The sequence below is a fragment of the Strix uralensis genome, chromosome 3, assembly GCF_047716275.1.
Source record: "Strix uralensis isolate ZFMK-TIS-50842 chromosome 3, bStrUra1, whole genome shotgun sequence".
In the NCBI taxonomy this organism is placed as follows: Eukaryota; Metazoa; Chordata; class Aves; order Strigiformes; family Strigidae; genus Strix; species Strix uralensis.
In genome coordinates, this window is record NC_133974.1 from 28,123,046 (window position 1) to 28,143,770 (window position 20,725).

General features: G+C 38.8%; 1 protein-coding gene across 8 annotated transcripts in view; it reads right to left on the reverse strand.

Moving 5' to 3' along the window:
• Positions 1-20,725, reverse strand: part of DST (dystonin) — a 316,365-nt gene that overhangs the window by 54,080 nt on the left and 241,560 nt on the right. For 7 of the 8 annotated variants that reach the window (XM_074861756.1, XM_074861754.1, XM_074861758.1 and 4 more), the window contains 10 exons: positions 13,888-14,049; positions 12,583-12,753; positions 11,133-11,299; positions 8,763-8,922; positions 8,191-8,517; positions 7,935-8,019; positions 6,584-6,825; positions 5,347-5,553; positions 1,533-1,652; positions 1,236-1,343 (listed from right to left, as the gene is read on the reverse strand). In XM_074861756.1, coding sequence (XP_074717857.1) covers positions 1,236-1,343; positions 1,533-1,652; positions 5,347-5,553; positions 6,584-6,825; positions 7,935-8,019; positions 8,191-8,517; positions 8,763-8,922; positions 11,133-11,299; positions 12,583-12,753; positions 13,888-14,049 — 1,749 coding nt within the window. The remainder of the gene's footprint in view (positions 1-1,235; positions 1,344-1,532; positions 1,653-5,346; positions 5,554-6,583; positions 6,826-7,934; positions 8,020-8,190; positions 8,518-8,762; positions 8,923-11,132; positions 11,300-12,582; positions 12,754-13,887; positions 14,050-20,725) is intronic. The other variant, XM_074861762.1, reaches the window with a different exon arrangement.

Below are 20,725 nucleotides of genomic sequence, written 5' to 3' on the forward strand. Positions count from 1 at the left end.
AACCACAAAACATAATTTTCCAGGTTAGTACATGTTAATTAATGAGGATGTGTTACCATTAATAATATGATAGAACTACAAGGTTTACAAATCTACTGTATTTGGACATTGATAACAAAAGAAAGTATCAACCAGCTATACATTTTTCCTGTGGAACACTGCCCATGCTATCATTTTTATGAAATATTATATGTGACAATGTACATAAATGCTAGCCTTGGAAAAACTAGACGTATAAGCAAGCCATTGAATGTGAAATAAAGAATCTTTTTTGGCAGAACAAGCTATCCTTCCATTTGTTATGTCTTGCATGTAAATTAAGCATAGAGATGCTATCCAAAGGACAAAACATAGACTAACACACAGACACACACTATTTTTGACAAATACAAATATTTAATAGAGACTCACATAAAACTGCTCTCCCTTTTATGACTACAGTTTCATAGACAGGACATCTCATGTATTTTAAATTCACTTAAGAGCAAATCAGATTTATTCAGAGATCCTGCAGCAGAGCACAATTAGTGAAGTATTGTTGTTCAAGGAGGGTGGTCAGTGGAGGGACTAAATTTACACAACATATCCAGCCTCACCGAAATTCAGCAAAAAAAACCCAACCCCACAACCAACCCATTCTTAAATGCCAAAATGAAAAAAATCTGTACATATGTACTGCCCCAACATCAGGCTCTGTGTGTATGTAATAAACAAAGGCATAAGAATGCCTTTAATGGGCTGTGTTAAGTCAACAGGATGGAATAATCTTGGCAATTAAGATTTACACTGAAATCAGCAGAAATTAAAATAAAGGTTCACACTGAGGTGCACAGCCATTGAATTCAGCAGAAATACACATGCCCAGAGCATCACTGACCCAAGAGAACTAGAGAAGATAAAGAGTCAGATTCCACACACACCACCCCAGATGACTCACACCTATTCACTCAATCGTCCAGCAGCTGAAATACCATCTGCCATGTATGAAGATAATAAATGGGGCTCCAAATTAGTGTCATGCAATGAAGCAGGTATACCGTGTTTGCTCTTTGAACATCCTGAACGAAGGAGAGTGATACACAACAGCATTTCTTCTAGTATTACAATCCTCAGACTAGAAGTGGCTGTAATTAATGCTTTTCAATTAGTATTTCAAGAAAACCACTACAGGAATCCTTTCTACTTATATATTGTCTGAGTATCTACCACTGTAACTGCAATTTAAGGAACTTTACCTTCATGGTCTTCTTCTCTTCTTCAGTGCATGTATTCATAATCTTATCCCCAGATTTAACAAGTTCATCTATAGTATCTTTGTGCCTCAGAATCTCCATGGTAAAAGCCTTGAAACACAATAAAAATGGGTCAGGGGGAAGGAAAAAAAAAAAAAAAAAAAAAAGAGTACATGGTGCAAAAACTGGTTTTGAAGTGCATTATGATGGACTGAAAATTAAATCATGCCAGTACATTTTCTAGATGGAGAGTGTGCTGGCCAATAATTAACATGACAGTTGGAAATGCATTTCTTTTACCTTTTGAACTTGTAGCTGAGCCGTGGTCTGGTCTTGCTCAAGCCTAATATCACCCAGAGACATCAGTTTCTTTTCTGTTTCTGCAATCCAGGCAAATTCAGCATCAGCTGCTTGATCAAACTAAATGAGGGAGACATGAATTAGTTCAGCGGTTCTATAGACATGAAATTAGAATGACTATTTCAAAAATTTTAAAGAAGATTAAAAAGCATGCTTTTGAATTGTTAGAAGGATAGCGGCTCACTTTCCATATGAGGTTTTTATTTCAATGAAATACAAAGCCCAAAATGGTTCTGAGGGATTGTAATACAAGCAGCTTAATTCATAAGTGTGACAAAGCAACAGAAGCAAATACATTTTTCCAAAGCCTACAGCTCTCTAAACACACATAAGAAAACAAAAAGGGTTATCATTTCAGAATTTTAACTAGACTGTTTATTTTCATTTTATTCTATTTCCAAGTGTCTTTTCCATCTCTATGTTTGTTACTGCCAGTGTTGCAATCATCCTAAGAAATAGATGTTTGATGTTAGCCTTTTAATCTTAAGAGCTGCTTTATTATTAAATGATAAAGTCAAAACAATCACAATTCAATGAAGTCAGTGGAAAAACCTCACTGAATTCAGAGAAGACAGGATTTCATCCAAAACTAGACCTTAAATTAAATGTGAAAATTCTTTGAGGCATTTGAGTGCAGCCAGTTCTTTTCCTAAAAGATTAACTTTTGACTACCATTAGTCAACACAATCATTTCAGAAATTACCTCAAAGTGCTAGAATAATGAGAAGACTTAAAGGATCTGTTTCTTATTAATTTGCAAAGAAGAGCATGAGATCCTGAGAAGTAGTACATGAGGATCTAATTCTTCTGAAAAGTAAGACCAAATTTAAAAAAAAAAAAATCACACTGTCTCTTCAGCTCAAGTTTATAAGCGTGTATCTTAGCATGCACACGTTTCAGTACTCAACAGGGGTAGCTTTGAGTTTAAGCCATAGAGAAATATTACATGGGATGATCAGATGCACAAAACAGTCATTGTAGAAACTACTAAGAACTCATTCACTTATTTATTTTTAACTCTGACCCCCACTGCAATTAGCTGGACATTAATACAGCTCTGAGTTATTGTGAAAGTCTACCAGGTCACTTTATGTCAGAACCTGGTACTTGTGTTGTTCTTATATATATATATGTGCTGTTGATCAGCTACTGCTGGTCTGTGCCTTTGTGGCTGTTGACCATAACAGCCCTTCTCCTGCAACATAGCTGGAGTTCACTTTAGCCACTACATCAGTTTTGTCTTAGTGGTTAATCATGAGTCACACAAAAACAAAAGAAGCAGTTCTGAGATTTTGTTCTTTATGAGTCAATCTTTTTCAGCCTTTATAATCTATTTGTTACATGAAAGAGAGTACAAACATTCTTTTTCACTATGTCATTTTTCATTTAAAGTAACAGAAAGTAAATTTTGTCCTAAATATTGTTACTTCCTAATAGAAAGGTATGTTCTGAAACAATCAGTACTGTAAACATTAGCACAAAACACATGCACCAGTGGTAGTTAAATTCTAGCTTTAGAAACTTCAGTTCACAACCAAGCTCTTCAGAATCCCATCTATTTATGATCCAAATGAAGGAAATGAAGAAGGCAATTTCAAATGTATTAGATGTACAAATTAACTGCAGTGTAACCTCCTGATACCAAATATCCATGGGTAAGTAAGTAATATTGAGTAAGTATTTAATGGATATAAAATCAAGGCATGGCAGTGAAACTTCTAGGGTACACAGCATCGGGGAAGGGCAAGACTCTGAACTCCATTTGCTAAGGGAATAGGATTTCCAATTTGTGATGTTCAAATATAACATTAAGGAATAAAAAGCACAAAATTGTTATTCTCTGCATCCAAAATCTGAAGTGTTTTCTTCCCATTATGCATGACAGTTATTTATGAGCCCTGAACTTCACTTGAGTCAGTATAAAATCATCTGTTTCATCCTCACCCAGTTTAACGAAGCATAGTTAATTGTGGTAATTTTCTTCTAACCAGGAATGATTGACTTCTGCATATGATGACACTGTCACTTGCTCCGTGAATGCTTTCTAAAGCACTCTCTATGGCTGCTTTAGAGGGAAGAACAAGTAAGCCAAAAGTAGAATGTGACCTGTTTCTATGTAGCACTCCTTCACTACGGTAAGACACTGACCAATGCCTTCAGTATTGAGAAATGAAGATTAAAACATGTAGCTAAATTTATCTCTAGGATAATTCTATCCATCTGGGAGCATTTTGCCCAGGTAGTTAAAAAACAGGACACTGCATTATTCTATTAAGCTTTCAGCTTGCATTCACAGCATGAAACAATATGTTTACCCATTCATATAGCTGACTGCATTTCTCACCTTGGCCCAGTAACATCTAGCATGAACCCCACACTACTCCCATTAAACCCTCATGTTCTTAGTGGCTTTGTCCTCCGCAAAAACTTTTTAATAGTACAGGCACTTGCAGAAGCTGCCACAGAGTGAGCTTACAGAGCACTAGCTTCTCCAAAAATATTTTTTTATTTTGCATGGTCTTTCTCCAAGCTAAGTGGAAAGCAGCTTATCCTTCACTGGAAGCATGCTAAGTCACTTGATATTTATCATAGGATATAGTGTATAGCAGTATATTGTGGTGATGTGAGTTGGGCTGAAGTGGAGGTTCGGTGGACTAGGGTGCAGTATGCCCTCACAACATCACCCAGTGGAGCAGCAGCTCTGGACTTTTCATGCCTGGACCTGAATTTGCTGAACTTGTGCTAGGGGATGCAACATACTCATGAAATTCAGGAAAGCTGAAGGAGAGCCAACATATACTCTCCTGTCTCACCTTATCACTAACTGAAAAAAAAAAAGGTCCTTCACTTTTGAGGATTTGGTTAATAAGACAAGCTAATATTCATAGCAAGCCCCTTAAAAAGAAACATGAAGTTATTTTTAACATCAGCTACATGGAAATCTGAGTTATTACCAGCCTTCTCTTAGTCAGCTTTCAGCAAACATTGAAAATACCACACATGCTTCCTACTTGTCCTGTTCCTGTTTATGGGAACTATTAGCAGAAACAGAAATCTCCACCAATATTTTTATGCCTGAACTGTAGGCAGATACAGGAAAAAATTGTGTTTCCATGATACATTTATAAGCAAGCTTAAATATGGGACTATTTAGTGACAAAATTAGAGCGCCAGTTCTCAAAGTGTACCCATATATATACACCTCTGTGCATGTACAGAAACCTCCACATATTAAATAACTGAATTTTTGAGCCCCAAGAAGAAAAGCATTGTGGATATGAATAAAAGCAATTGTTATTTAAATCCACTACAGCTGATCATCCAGCTTTTAATCGTGCAAAGTACAGAGGAGCTAGACAATCAGCTGATGCCAGAAGGTGTGGCAACCCTAGTGATTTCAGTGTTGCATCAGCGGGGCATCTGGACCATATTTTACTTAATACACATGATCTACAAAAGACATGGGCCATTCAGTTCTTACTTAAGCAAACTCCTACTTAAGGAGCCACAGGATGGTTATAGCAATTTGAGCTACAAAACCAACGTTTATAACAACAAAAAGGCAGAAAACTAGAACAGTCTGCAGATTAGAGGAGTTCTGACATTCATATCTTAACAGTGGAGTCCCATTTCATTCAAACAGGCCTTTTGCTGCCCAAGCACACCAAACTTTTGGCAACATCATTAAAGGACATCTTTTGGTCAGGTACACATGGCCAGAGACTCTTAGTGTCCAAAGAACAGTTTTCAGTACCTGCTGAGATCTCAGAATGGCAGCATCAATCTCATCCACTTTCCGAGAGATCGTGTCACTCACTAATCTGTAACGTTCGTTGTCCTCCGTTATCATCTTGTCAAGCCCCTCTCTGGCCCTCCACGGCACCAGCTCCAGGAAGGCACTGCCAACTTCATTCAGAGTGTCCAGTAAGCCTTTGTTGTTCTTTGCTTCTTTTTTCAGCTCCTGAAAAAGGCCATTTAAAGTAAACATGCCACCATACAAACTGAACACACACAGCTTGCATGTGTTTTTTTTATTCCTTCAACTACTTCATGAATTGAGAAATGGGATGTTTTCCACACAAACAAAAGGGATAAATTACCACACATTTTCAGCTCAGATGTATTAGCTTTTTCATACTGTAAGCTGTCTGACAGGAAAGCAGGTGATTCTTGAAGAGAATTTTCTACAGAATATACAGTAAATATATTTCTCCAGTCACTGTGACAGTCTGAAATGCTATGTAATTTTGCGAGACTTGTTAGTACTTAGTGAAGCAACCAAAGAAAATAAAACTAATGGATATTCTTTGCAACCAGTAACGCCATAAGGAACCAAATCATCAGCGAGTGAAATCTGGCATGCAATAAAGCAAAATAAGATTCAAGTGATTTCTTAAGTGAGCAATGACTGGATTAAATTCCAATCAAACCATCACACAATGCTTCAGGAATGAGTTTCTACCTGTAGAGAAACCCCCACCACTGTTTTATTTCTTTTTAGATATATATAAATATATACAATATAAATATATGAAAAGATTTTTTTTTTTTAGTTTCTCCCCCATCAACATTGTCCATGCCATCCAGTTTATATTATACTTTTGAAATAAATGTTGTTAAACAAGATTAGTAGTATCTATTTTAAATGCTGACTTTTTATGCTTTACAGGATTTTATCCATGTCACAACTACAGAACCAAAATAACTTTGTTTGACAACTTAAGAGTTTTCCCAGGATTAGGTAGCTGCTTGAATAAAAAGGAAATGTTGTGCTTCTCTTGTGCTAAAAATAAACCTCAGCTCAATTTCATAAGTGATTATAACAGATGACTCTGGAAATTGAGTTTGATTCTTAACTACTGTTACATTTAGTCAAACGATCTGATGCCAAAATTAGTTATTCACAGAACAACCTCATGCCAAACATTAAGTTAACACAAAACCTAGCAGAATTATACAGCAATAAATACTTCACAGGTTCTAAAACCTACTTTTTGTCTTTCTTGTACTTGGCTTAATTCTTCACCCTTTGGTATCTGAGTTTCATATGACAGTAACTCCACCTCCACTTCATCAAGCCATTTGCAGAGTTCCTCATGAGTTGAGTGCAGTTGACCTGCAAGCTGCAGAGCCTGCTCTAAGGTCTTGGATACATCAGAACTCAATTTTGTAATGTCTTTGTATCTTGCTTTAATGCCTTCCAGTTTATCTTGAATTATTACAACTTCATCACCTAAAACATCAGAGGGATATAATTAACCTGTGATACAAATATTTAAAAGCAAAAAAAACCCCAAATCCCAAACCCCATCTATTACAAAAATCTCCATATTTATAAAATAACCCAAACAAGATGAGTCAATCTTCAACTGTTGCAAATTAACCTACCATCACTAAAGTGTACAGAGCTACGAAGTTTACCTCACCTTGCGATCTATCCTTCCATCTTTTTTCTACTGTACTGAACTATTAGAAAGTAAGGACTTAGATCCAATATTTAACACAAATGTTCTTCAAAAAACCCCACCCTTAAAATCACAATAATTCTTATAAAGGCCAAAAAAAAAGTTTATAAAAGATTATTGGAAATGTGAAGGAAAAATTAAAAACCCAACAAAATACTAAATTCTCAATTACAGCAACATTTGACATCACTGTACATCCCCATTACTATCCATTTGAAACAACTCAAAAGGCTAAAATAAAAACAACATACTGAAATTTATTAGCATATATTCAGATTTCATTATGGACTATGCATAACATAGACATCTGGAAGAGAAAAGGATACCCCCTAACCATATGTGTGTCTTAAAGAGCTCAAGGTCTTTAGAAGTACTGGAAAATCCAGACAGAATTGATCTACAGAACAGACATGTTGTACACAACTGGAATGCAACTTTTCCCACAGTATTAGCTCCAATGGACAAAGCTTTCCTCTTGCAATAAAAGGTTGTCTAGTATCACATTCATCTGTGGATGCCTGCAGGGAATTGACTGCATCCACTGCCAAGCAGCCCTCCATTATGAGTAACGTCCATAATTTGCTATTATGAATGGAATGCAGGTTCACTAAAATAATTTTCCACTAAAAATAATAAAGGATTCAAGGGCCAAATTCTCTACAGGCAAAAAAGGACTTTTGCTCACTTACATTAATAGTAAAAGGGGCCCAAAAACATAACCTACCTTGACCTCAAATGTTTATTAAAATAAACAACTATGACTGCTTTAACCAGCAAATACGGACAAATATTTACAATTTCCACTTTAATTTTCTCATAAGCATTACATGTATAAGAAAAAAAGCCTGTTGAGTCATAGTTTTATATAAGCTCTCACCTGTTGTTTGCTTGAGAAGCTCTAAGCCATTTTGTATAGCCAAATCAACATTTTGTTTTCTAAGAAGAATTTCTTCCTGAAGATCCTAAGAGAAAAGGCCATTTGTGTTAGCACAGTCATAACAAATATTATTTTTCTTTGGAATAAGCATATTGCCATTTTAAACAAAATATATTAATAAAAAGTAAATGAAGTATGGAAATATAAATCAAATTAAAAAATGAATTAAATAATAAATGAACAGAAATCAAAATACCAGTAGTTCAGAGTGCTGTTTCTCAAGCAATTCTGTGTTGCAGTCTTGGACTGACAATTTGCTCAGTTTATCATGGATTTCATTCAGCCAGTTCATCAATTCAACTTCATCCTCCCCAAAAATCTGAGCATTGCTGTAAGCTTGCTGGAGAAGTTCAGACCTGCTGTTGCTCTTCTCTTGAATCTCAATGTATCGGGCCTGAGAAGAATCTAGCTTTTCCTGTACCATATCTTTATCTTCCCTGGAGCTCATAGTCTTTAGAGACTGACCAGTGCTAATGGCCTGATGTAAACACTTATTGTGAGCTAGGACATCATCTTCTAGGGCCTATATTTTTTTAAATAGGAATAATGGAAAAGAAAATCAGAAAAACATAAAAGAAATGTAAGTGGAACTCAATAAAAAGTGAATGAAAAAGGACATATTGCCAACGTAAATATATAAAACTCAAATTACAGAAAAAAAAAATCAGTATGGTAAAACACAGGTACACCGCAACAGCTTTGCCAGTTGTGTTGTACTTTACAGAAGTGTCTAAAAAGAATGACACAAGCATGTGGTTCATATCTTACTTTATGCTGAGAAATTTGCTGCTGCAATTTGGAGGCCTGTGTTCCAATGGGTTCTGCATTTGCAAGCCTCTTCTCTGTGGTGGTCAGCCACTCCACCAGCGGCTCCAGAGCTTCATGGAACTGCTGCGCTACCACCGAGATGCCTTCCAACTGACGGTTCCTACCAACATGCCAAGAGAAAGGTTATTTTTTGTGATGAAGTAAGTGTGAAATTGTTAAAAAAAAAAAAGCAGCCCTTGGATCCTTTGGAAAAAAAAAAAAAAAAATCTGTCTTACTGTAGGAACCAGTCACCCAATGAAATAGAAATACATCCATGATACTCAATGAAAACCAGGGTAAATTAAAAATCAAATAAAATTAAAAAAACCCCACCTCTGAAGCTGGTCAAAACTCTTTTAGCTAATATGCAAGTTTTGCAAATAAATATCACTTTATTCATACTTTTTGCTAAAAATAACCTAGCACTCAATTCAGCAAAACATTGGTTTATACCAATTAGGACAGTTCTCAAGTCTCTAGCTGTCTTTAAGCATAAAGTTACATTCACTTGACTATTATACATGTTTTAAAGTTAGGCAAGGCTTTACTGAACCAGAACATATCGTCATGCTTCCTCAGCCTTGTAAAATATCTTTAAACATTTGTTCAATGATGTGAACAGAACTATTTGGCTCTACTTTTGCATCCCTTGTTCTAGATAAAAGCTCTGAATGAAGACAGTGAGACAATGTTAATAAAGCACACGGACTTGACCTCCAAAATAAAAAGCAGTACCTAAACCATTTCTGATTTAGATTACTACATTTCAGAGAAGACTCTTGATTACAGGAAGAGTCTTCTCTACAATCACTGCTGAACAAATTTCATTCAAGCAGACTTTTAAGAGAGATTGGCTCTACGTGAAAAACATCACAATATTGTCTTTTAAAGGGGGATCTCATTCCAGATAAAAGCTATGTTTATATGTGCTTCCCAAGGCTTATAAACAAGGTAGACTTGACACACTTAGCCACAGAACACACAGTGAAGTACTCTACATAGTTTTCAAAATCATTCCCAAATCTCCTTTTCATTTCTAGAGATTGGCCAAAGAAAAATGGGGACAAGCTTGCAGCTAATAGATGGCTTGGAAAAAGTTGCAATTTGATTTTTAATTAAATACCACCAGACTACAAGAATAATATTAAATTAAACATGACATTAACATTTACCCCAGCCAGTGAGTCAGATTCCTTCAATAAATTAAAAAAAAAAAAAAGAAAGAAGGAAATAATGGTCTATTAGTGGTTGACTCTACTAATTAAATAATATTATTACTATGAGGTAACAAAAGAGGCTCAGAGTACAGGAACTAAAGAGAGGCTACCAGAAGGAGTAGGAGACAGAGGTGAGTTCAATGCTACTCTAAGCACCCAAATCTCAACACATCCATTTGTTCTTCACTGTTAAGCTTCATTGGTCATTTAAATTCCTTTTCTTCAAATTTCCAAGTCCTTTCTTGTTCTCAATTATATGCCTTTTTCAAGCCACCTCTTATGCACACTCTTCTCTCTACTTTGAACAAGGCTGTCCCTTTTTCAAATCTCCACCCAGAAAACATGTTCAGCAACCCTTTCAACATGGATTTCCTCAAAGACACTTTAGAGTTCATAACTTTCCAGGTATTTTATATGTTGACAACAACTCAAATCTAAGTGTGTGTATACGTTTTTCAGGTTTTTGGTTTTTTAATTGGAACTTAAATTGGACTGCAATGTCTTTAAGAGACAATGTTTCCCATGTTGCTAGAATATATCTACATACTTTGATGGTTCTTTTTCTTCTTGAGAACTAAGGGAGTTCAGCTCAGCACCTTGCATAAGTATATCAGCAGTTGACAGTATGAGGTTCTCTTAAATTGTAGAAACTAATTATATGGATGACAACAAAGAGAAAAAAGGGAAGAAGAGTTGAGTGCCCCCTCTTTGTAGCAGCATGTAAGGATTTTGAAGTTCCAAGGGAACATCATCATTATTTAAGTGTAAAATTTGTACTTGATTCTATGCAAAACAGGTTCCTGTGTCAAGAAAGTTGCATTCTAACAAACTAACAGAGATAAAATATTCAGAAGATACATATGCAGTTAATCCTAGCAGATTGTAGCATCTTAGGCAAAACATTTTTAAAAACTTTTGGTCTGTCCAAGTTACTTCTCTCTGCTTTTCCTTCAGAGGACCTATTGTATCAACATCAAGACACAATAACGTAATGTAATAGCAAGAATGATAGTACTTATGAGATTTCATACTACAGAGTTCCACATGCTGCTTCTAATAATCTATCACATGCTATGCCTACATTTTTCAAATCTATGAAAGAATTTCAAATACCTTGTTTCAGCTTTACTGAGCAATGCATCCCATCGACTATCCAGGAAACTCAACTGTTTCAAGATTTTCACTCTATCAGCAGGTTCTGCTGACTCTGCAATTTTCTCCCCTTCACGCTTTATTACCTCAACAGTAGGCTTGCGGTCATCCAGCAACCTCTGGAGAAGCTACAGAGAAAGCAACCAGGTACCAGATTATTAAGAAACACTGTAATAACACAAGCGTAAAAACAGAAGGAGCTAGACTCCTTGAAAACCTGTTAAAGCAAAAAAAAAGAAAAAGCAATGCCTATATTGTGATGAAAGTGTGAGTAATGCTAATCAAAAAGAGACAGACATATCACACACCAACTGACTCCCCCCTCCTCACAATACATGCCCATTTTAGTTTCTCAATTGTTTTGCTATAAACAGCAGAGTTTCAACAAGCCCAAACAACCTCCTTGGTTTCTATGGAGTAAAGGTGTGTGACAGCCCAAAGAGTGATCATATAGAGGAAGAAATGCTATTTAATACCATTGAGGGAAACAAACTATTTAAAGTATCTGATGTATTTTATAGTAACATTTTTGAGAAAGCTGCATGCCATTCTAGATTCGGAAACACATATATCTGATATATACAGACATAAGAAAATAGATAGAAAAACTACTGTATAATTGACTCATCACTTGAGATACAATTGAATTCACTGATCTAGTCCAGTAAATTAACTTCTCCGTAAAGAATAAAACACACCTCTGTCTAAAATCCTCCCTTCCTCCATTCTCTAGTTGCCTTTGTTAACATTAACATTTTGTCTCTGCAGATGTCCCAACATGAGAACCTGCACTGACCATAACTTTATATTAAATCTGTGTGGCAGTGGGCCACACAGTCCAACTGCATGGACTGTACATTTCATAAACTACATTATTGCTCTTTTTTCTACATCCATTATGAAAATTTGAAAAGTTGACAACACTGATAACGCTTCTACATTATTAGCACAGACCATTTCCCAACACCATTCCAACTAATTACCAACAACAATCAGATCACAATCAGGATCAAAAGCCAAGTATTTAAGTCCATAGTCTGCAATATTACCTTGGCATTATTACAATGAAAATGTACTAGTTTTTATTTCCTACTTTCCAAATAGCCAAACACTGGATTTTATGCTTTCTCTTTTTCCAATAGACCTTTAACAATCCTTTCCAGATAGTGTTAATAATTCTAACCAGAGCTCAGACTGCACAGTGTCACTCTTTGTCTTATGTCCCAGACAATGAGCACTTCTCCCAACCCTGGACAGATTCCCGAGTATTGAACAGATGGCTGCTTTAAACACCTCAGCACACTTCAGGTAATATAATACACTTAAACAGATCTTATGCTTTGACAAAGACTGGGAATTTATTCTCACTGATCCAGTAGAAGGAGAGATATTCTGAACACATTTCACTTACTTTCTGTTCTTGTATTTGGGCCTTCACAACTTTGAACTCAGCAGATGGTGGTTTCTGATTAGCCACAAGGTCTTCTGTATCAATGAGCCAGCTAAGCAGAGATTCAAGGGCATCCTGAAATCTCCCACAGTGAAGAAGGGCTTCCTGCAATTGTGCAGCACGCTGGGCAACCTGAAAAAAAAGTAGAGGATGGACTGTACTCACCTTTTCTTTTTATTTCTGTGAAATAAGTAGCCAAACTCTGTAGAACATCTGGCAATATCACTAACAAATACTCTCATTTTCATAGCTGTTCATAACAGCGCTATGGCATAATTTAGCATTAATCTCTTGGTGCTGCAGACATTCGATGAAAAGAGGAGGTTGACTCCCAGTAAATCACACTGCTCTAGTAGTTCCTTACATGAGATACTCCTGTTTTATACAGCTAGGGTATTAAGAAGTGTACTGACAGGATGTTTGTGTTTCAGATGGTCTTTATTTTCCTTATAGAAAGGCCATGCCAGGAACCCAAAGTAGCAACTCTTAATAAGGGGCAATAATCCCTTCAAAGGGAAGAAGAAATAGGAAAGAAGGTGGCAAATAGGTGAACCACAGGTATCTGTGGTTCTGCTGCATCACTCCTTCAGAAAAACAGAGCAAAGGAAAATAAGCACTGTTTCTACTTCCCACGCTTTCCATTTCCCAACAGCAGCTACTGCTGAAGCAGGACTCTTCAAAAGCAGAAAAACATCTACAGCTGGTTTTCCAAAGCAGTGGTACCTTCTGATGTCTCAAGCAATACAATCTGTAAGGTGCTATAAAGGAAATGTGGCACTAGTCACACAAAACTAGGCTGTATCACTGCTCTGTGCACTGTGCAGGTACAACAGTGTACATGAACGAATACAACAGAGCAAAAAAATGTGTGAGCAAAGACTGAAGAAGAACTACTTGAAAGTGGCTGGCTACAAATGACGTGGCTACCTTTCTCATGAATGTGTCATGACTCCAACCTCTTCGATTGGGTTATCAAACTTCCCTACTCTGCTTAAGCAGGAAGGAACACAAAGTCCTAGAGGAGCCTTTCCTGAATAATAATCCAGGGTAGACCTACAGAAAGTTTGACAAAACGTTATAAATGATAGTAATACTTCTGGCTACCAGCGATATAAATCTTATCCTCAGAATTACCAACAAAGTGATTGTGTGAAGTAATATAATTCATATTCTTAGTGAGTATTTCATTTCCTGCATTTTGAAAGACGTCAGCAAGCAAATAATCAAAAAGCAGAACACAAGCAAAATAGTATACAAAATAATAACCTTCTTATTAAGAGTCTTCCATCGGGTGTTGACATCTTCAAGGTCATGTTCAAGGTTTTCTGTGTTGGTACTCTTAGCAGCACTCTGAATAAGGCCTTGACCCAACCAATTTACCTCCTGTTGTTTTACTTGCAAGGGTTCAATTTCTTCTTTCTGGAATACCTGCAGTTGAAATCCAAGACACACATGAAACACTGTATCTTCTGACATAAAATGCATCTGGTGTTTTACATCACAGTATGCAACAAAAAGATGCTGAAAATTGTGTGTCCAGAAGAAAGGAAACCATTCCTCATAAGCATCTTCCTAAAAAAAATTAATAAATCTAAACAGAATAGACTCAATCTAAACAGAGTAAATCAAATACACCATAGACAGAAAATTACGTACACTTCTGTGAATAGTTTCAGACAGGAAGAAAAGGAAGAGAGAGAGAAAGAGGGAAAATTTGGGGGGGGAGAAAAAAAAGAAAAAAAGAAAGAACTTTTAGAAAAATTCAAGACCAGAGAAACTCATCTGTTTAATTATCTATCTACAAAATCTACCAAAAATTGCCAGAGAAGATTTGTCAAGTCGTCCTCAAGTAAATAAAAAAACACACACCAAGAGTGTCAATTAGGCATTTTTTTCCAAATTAGGACAAAAGCAAAAGTTTTAAGTTAAAGAAGCAGTGAAGCAAGAGCTATTTTAAGGTAGTTTTTAGGAGAATATAATGGTAACAAGTGAGGAGGAGGCACTACAGATGCTGCTGAAACAGTATCCCTGTGGATGCCCAGGAGAATGGGTTTTCATTCAGAGGGATATTCTTGCAAATTTCCAGGGCTTTGACCATACCCAAACAGCAGTTTAAGCTGTTTGCTGTTTGCTTTATTTCACTCTTTTGGGTATTTAAGCTTTTTCAGAGCCTTATTACCATTAGCAACAGCAATGTAAATCTCCATCTGTATTCAGCTGCATTAGGCTGCACTGACACCAGTGTCAATGAGATCAGAAAATGGCCTGAAGCCCCTGAATTAATTACACAGGCCAGTGAAAAATAACCAATGAATAAACAATGCTAAAGAATGCTCAACTTTTGACCCTAAATCCTTCTATTTCTATAGCAGCATTCAGTAACAGTTTTGGTGTACACTTAGTGCATTCAAAGCAACCTTTTTCAGCGTCCTCAAAAGCAGGGATCACTTTGAACATACCAGTGACTCTCCTCTTTTGCACCAAACACAGTGTGGCAAGTGATTGCTTTTAAAGCAGCAGACCTCAGGTGGCTGAGCACGCTTCCACCAGCTTGACAAGTCAATCTAGAAGCTAGAGCAACTCCACCAAACACGAGGGGCAAAATAAATTAAGCAGCTCTACAGACGAAAAAAACCTGAAAACTGTAAGACTGTGGTTGCATGAAAACTGAGAGAGTGCAATCAGCTGGCTGCTCCCAGAAAAAAGAAAATGCTTGTGTTTTTCTTGACTGGAGGGTAAGGAGGAGGCAGAATAATATTTCCATACAGAATCAATAACAAATTCTTCTTTTATGTGCCATAAAGCCTCATCTTTTGAGAGCAACATCCTACCACAGAGAGGACTGATCTCCATAATCTGCCCTTTAAAAATGCACGCATTCTTTGCAGAGAGAAGCTTAAAATAAATTACAATTATTGCTGAGGCCAAAGTTTACCAGAACAACTTAGCAACAAAGCTTGAAGTATCTCAGATTTCAACCAGAGTGGGAAGAAAAAAATTACAGACCCGACAAACACCCTTTCCTTATTACAAAGCTTCACTTCTTACTCTCTTACCTCATCCACCACTCACAAAGCGCTGCAAGATCCTGTGCTTGTAAAATACTACCGTAACGTCAGATCTGCTTTCTGGCACGCAAACGCAAAAGGCAGCTTTCAGAAGAGGCAGTGAGCCTTTAATCTGCCTGCTTTGGAAACCACAACCATCTGATACTGTTGCTTATACCTGGATGAGTAAGGCTGCTTGGGCTGAGCACATGGGCTGTAGTTACCCTTGAACAGCACCATGCTCTGTACCAATACGGAGCACCAACACGAGTGTACAGAGGATGAGGCACTCCACATCAGGAGTAACAGGCACCAGCTGGGCAATAAATAACCCTGTCCCACACAGCTGGAAGTAATCATTCCTCTCAGAATCTGCCCAATTCATTTTCTATACTGACCATCTCGCCTATTTTGGACATCCCATGTGTACTATGCAAATGATACTGGTTACTGCATCTGCTGAATTAAAAAAATTACATTTCTACAACAAAACAAAACTTAAAGAAAGCCTTAAACAAGTATCTTTAAGACTGCATTATCTATGGATTTAGTTATTTTAAATTACCTTGTTAGACAATAGGCCATTGCAGACTGTATCCAAAGTTTCTTGGATGCCAGTAGTCCAGATACTGCCTTTACTTTTCCCTGGGAAAGCTTCTGGACAGTTTACAGTACTATCTAATTCAAGCTGAACAGAAAATGCCATTTCATTTGTGCCTGTACATGCTATACTAGATTCCTCTGTATCAGATAAAATCTCATATTTTCCTAAATCCAAATCACTAGTATTGACAGCAACATTCGCATAATAAACATTTACACGGGGGGATTCACCATCCACATAATCCTCCTCTACTGTTGTGACTTGTGTTTTAATTTTTTCATGAACTTCATATGCATTTTCCACTTCATTTTTGTTGAAGGAAATATTTCTTCTATCGCCTTGAAGAGGATCTTCATGTGACAGAGTTTTCTCTTTGAAACCTTGTAGGTGAGAGTATTTCCCTCTCATCTCTTCCTGATCACTCTCACATGTCTGTGCATTGCTTTGTTTTACTTTTCCAGAGGGTAAAATGTCACACAAAGCTAGTCTGCAGCTTTCTTTGACAGGGACACTACTGCTTGCAAGCAGTGGGGTTTGCTGCTCTCTGCAAATTGCTGGGAAATACGGTCTGAACTGATCTACTGCACGGATATCTTCTGCAGAAGATAAACTTTGTATTTGAGTTTGCTCCCCTGCTAACAGTGTATCCTGTTTTTCTTCCCTTTCTGTTGGAGGGCTGCATAAACCAGAATCATCCTCTTCCGAGGTAAGAGAATTTGTACCCCATTTGCATTTGCCTGATTTATCTGACATATCAGCAGTTTCATTAAAGGAGCATTCACTTTTATTCGTGTAATCCGAAAAGTTGGGTGGAACAAACATTCTCCACGATCGCCTATGCTCCTTCTTTTCTGTGTGAGACTTCGCTTTGGGTAATCCAGCTGTACGAATTATATCACTGTTCAGCTTGAGAGCATCGAAGATCATTTTTTCATCTAACTTGTTAGCTTCACGGCTTCGGAGCTCAAAAACACTGGAAGAAGTAAGGGCACCATTGGAGCACAAAGTGCTGATGTCCAGTGTTCTGTGACTGTAGGGTAAGGTCCGGTCCGTGAAATGCCTCGAGGAGAGGCTGCCCTTGGAGCCTGAATCGATCTGTTCATTCAGCCGCACAGTGTCATAGATGGACCTCTGGGGAACGTAGCAGTCCTCAATATTTAGATCTTCATCTTCTTCCCCTTTGCCAACACATGGAGGATTCTGGCGTAGACAGTCTGGCCTGCTAAGCGGCTTCCCCATCCTGAAAGTATTTGCACAAGTACACCACTATACCTTCGTTTTTATGGATACAGGGGAAACATTTAAGAACCACTAGCACTCTGAAGAATTATAGTAAACTTGCCCTTAGCATAAGATGCATAGATACAAAATATACATCATAATTTATTAGGTGCCTGAGGTCATTCATAATCAGTGCATCGGTTTAAATGCAACTTTACCTGGATGTGAGGTTCCCCCTCCCCCCCCCCTAAAATATAAAGTGCTTCGATAAGAAAGTAACAGAAATCTTCCAATGTCACAGAAAAACAAAGTATAGCAAAACCCAGCAGTGGCTCAAATATTTCAAACACTCCATGGAAGGCTTCATTTATTTTTCCAGGTCAGAATCTGTATCTGAAATCTCCCGAATAAGCCTTCCAAATGAACAAGAGTTACAGAAGGCAGCACATTCTCTTCTGTAGGTGACGGCTTAGTTGTAATCCATTTAACTGGTTTGCAGAGTCCCATCTCCTTTATAAATAAAACATGGTGCCGCAGCTTAAAAAGACAGAATCCACAGTGGCCGTGTATGGTCCAGACCAAGGCACGGAGAAAATCTTGGGGGGGGGAATAAGTTAAATCCAGAATAGTAAGAATAATAAACCAGCCCTTTACTTTTTTGGCAGTAGCTATAAATAACCTTGATCCGAAAGGCAGCTTATCCTCCTCTTGTACCAGGCTTGCCCGTGGTGCCTCCACAAGTCCCACAGGAAAACATCACTTTCTAGCAGCCAAGCCAACGCGTCCTTCGATCAGGCAAGTCGGAAAATAAACGTTTTAGACCGATTCTTCCAACACCATCCTGGAAAGCTGTTTAAGGCAACTGCAGGGCAGAGCAAGCGCGGCGTATCCCCTAAGGCACGGCAGGTTTACGTTCGGCAGGTCCCGGCTACCAGCCGCAGCGAGCGGGCTGCCCCCGCTCCTTCCTCCTCATTTCTGAAGCGCAGCTGCGGAGGAGGCGAGGGAGGGAAGCCCCCTCAGGCAGCGCCGGCCCGCTCGCTCCGCTCTCCCTGCGCCCCCGCGGGCCGGCGGCGCCCTCCCCGCGCCGAGCTGCGAGAAACGCCCCGTTTCGCTCTTCAGGCAACATCTGCTACCGGCCCACCCGCTCCCGGAGCGCCGCTCTGGGGGCTGCCCCCCTGCTCCCCTCCCCTGCTCGCTGCCCCGCGCCTTCACTCCTGGCTCATCCCTCCGCCGGCGCCGTGCGCCGCTGCCGTGCGGCGGGCTGGGCCGCGGCGGCGGGGCGGGGGGCGGCGGGAGGCCTCGCCGCCCGCCCGGCGGTGACATCACGCCCGCCTCAGCCCGCTCGTTAGCGCCGGAGCAGCCGGCTGAGGCGGGAGCGCGGCGGCCGCTGCTCGTCAGCCGCGATCGCCCCACCGAGAAGGCGGGCAGGGCGCGGCTCGGCAAGGTGAGCCGCCACCGCTCCAGCCGGCTCGCTTTCCTGAGGGAAGTGCTGGTAACGATACGCATCGCTCCCAACCACCGTCCGCACCCCATCACCCCGTCTGATAAAGCCGTCATTTAAATGGACGCTTCCACACGACAGTTAAATTAAAAGTTTATCTGTGTATTATTTTTCAAAAAATCCCCCAAACTCGTCTTTAGTGATTAGGTCTTGGAATAGTTCCCTGTTGCTCCACTGGACATGCAAAGAGAGACGGTCAATCCAGTTTTGATTCTCTTCCGTCTGGTTCCTGGCTCTGAGTCAACAGCCTAGGGTGGCCTTGTCTGACAGGGCCACCGCCGTCCGAGGAGCGTGGCAGCACCAAGCCACCCCGCTCCCACCAAAAGAAACATTAAAATGTTGGGAAAAAGTATCTCTACTCGGAAGACTCTTTCTATGGGACTTAGAGCAGCAGAAAACCAGCCCAACAGGCCAAAGGTTCAGGTTTTTGACATTTACATCTTTTAAATGCTGTTCACCTACACTTCTAGCTCACAATCATGTAGGTGAAGGGTTGGGAAACTCACAGGTAACTCGCCAACAGTACAGGAGAAGCTGTCATGGCCAGGCTGTTCTGCTCCAGTAGAAACCGTACCCCAAACCACCAGAGACGTGCACTGCTGTGTGACAGCAGCCCTCAGTTACAGTGACAATTCAGACCTCAGTTTAAGGACAGCATATGGCTTAACATAGGGCATTAACTGCAATCAGCTGGAGCCTTCTGCCTTAAGAGCAGGATACACTGTATTCAAGAAATACAAACACACCACACTTCTAATTATTGATTTACTTGATCTACAGTCAGCCACGTATCAAAACACTAAAGTCATGCCAGACAGATTCTTCCTCCTCTCTGGCGAGCAGCCATAACATCAAAATTATGCCGAACAGATACTCAACTCTGGATTCTCTAGCTGAGAGTATATACTATAATGGTAAAGATGAGAAAAGCATTTTTTGAGGTCCTATCATCCATGGTTATTCTCACCCAAAATACCCACAAACAGATCCTTACTGAATTCAACAAGTGCTGCACCATTTTACAGGGGAAGTATATAACTGAAATCGGTCTGTATCTGTTCAACAGCAAAATAATTTTATTAACATCTTAAAAATAATGTACCATTTTACATCATACCTACTGCAGACTTTCGCATGATGCATCAGTCACTTTGAAATGCAATACTTCAAAAAAAAAGTTTAAACAGCTGCTTATTTTATCTTTGCTTTTCAACACAGACCTTAACTGTAGTAAATCCCAAGGAAGGTTAGTATCTTATTCCAGGGTTTGTAAACCAAGGCATGGGAAATGCAACACTTTTAGTTTCTTATTGAGCATAAAGAGAAACTTCTGATTATTCTTTCAACATTATCTGCCTTCAAAATGAAAATCAGAGGACAGACACCCTCTACACAACTCACAAAAGACCTGTAGATGTGGCACTTCGGGACATGGTTTAGTGGTGGACTTCGCAGAGCTAGGTTAACGATTGGACTCTATGGTCTTAAAGGTCCCTTCCAACCTAAACAATTTTATGATTGTATAACTTAAGCCAATTAATATCTTAGTTCAAGCTCATTGGCAGACATACCCTGGCTAGCTAAAAATTCCCATAAAGTCCAATTAGAAGGCAACCTCTAATGACTAAATCTACTTTTGTTCCAAAAATAAAAGCAAAAATCAAATGAACCGTATACTGATGAAAGCTGTAACAGTGCCATGTCAGTTTTACTAAGAAGAGTGCCTTTTAA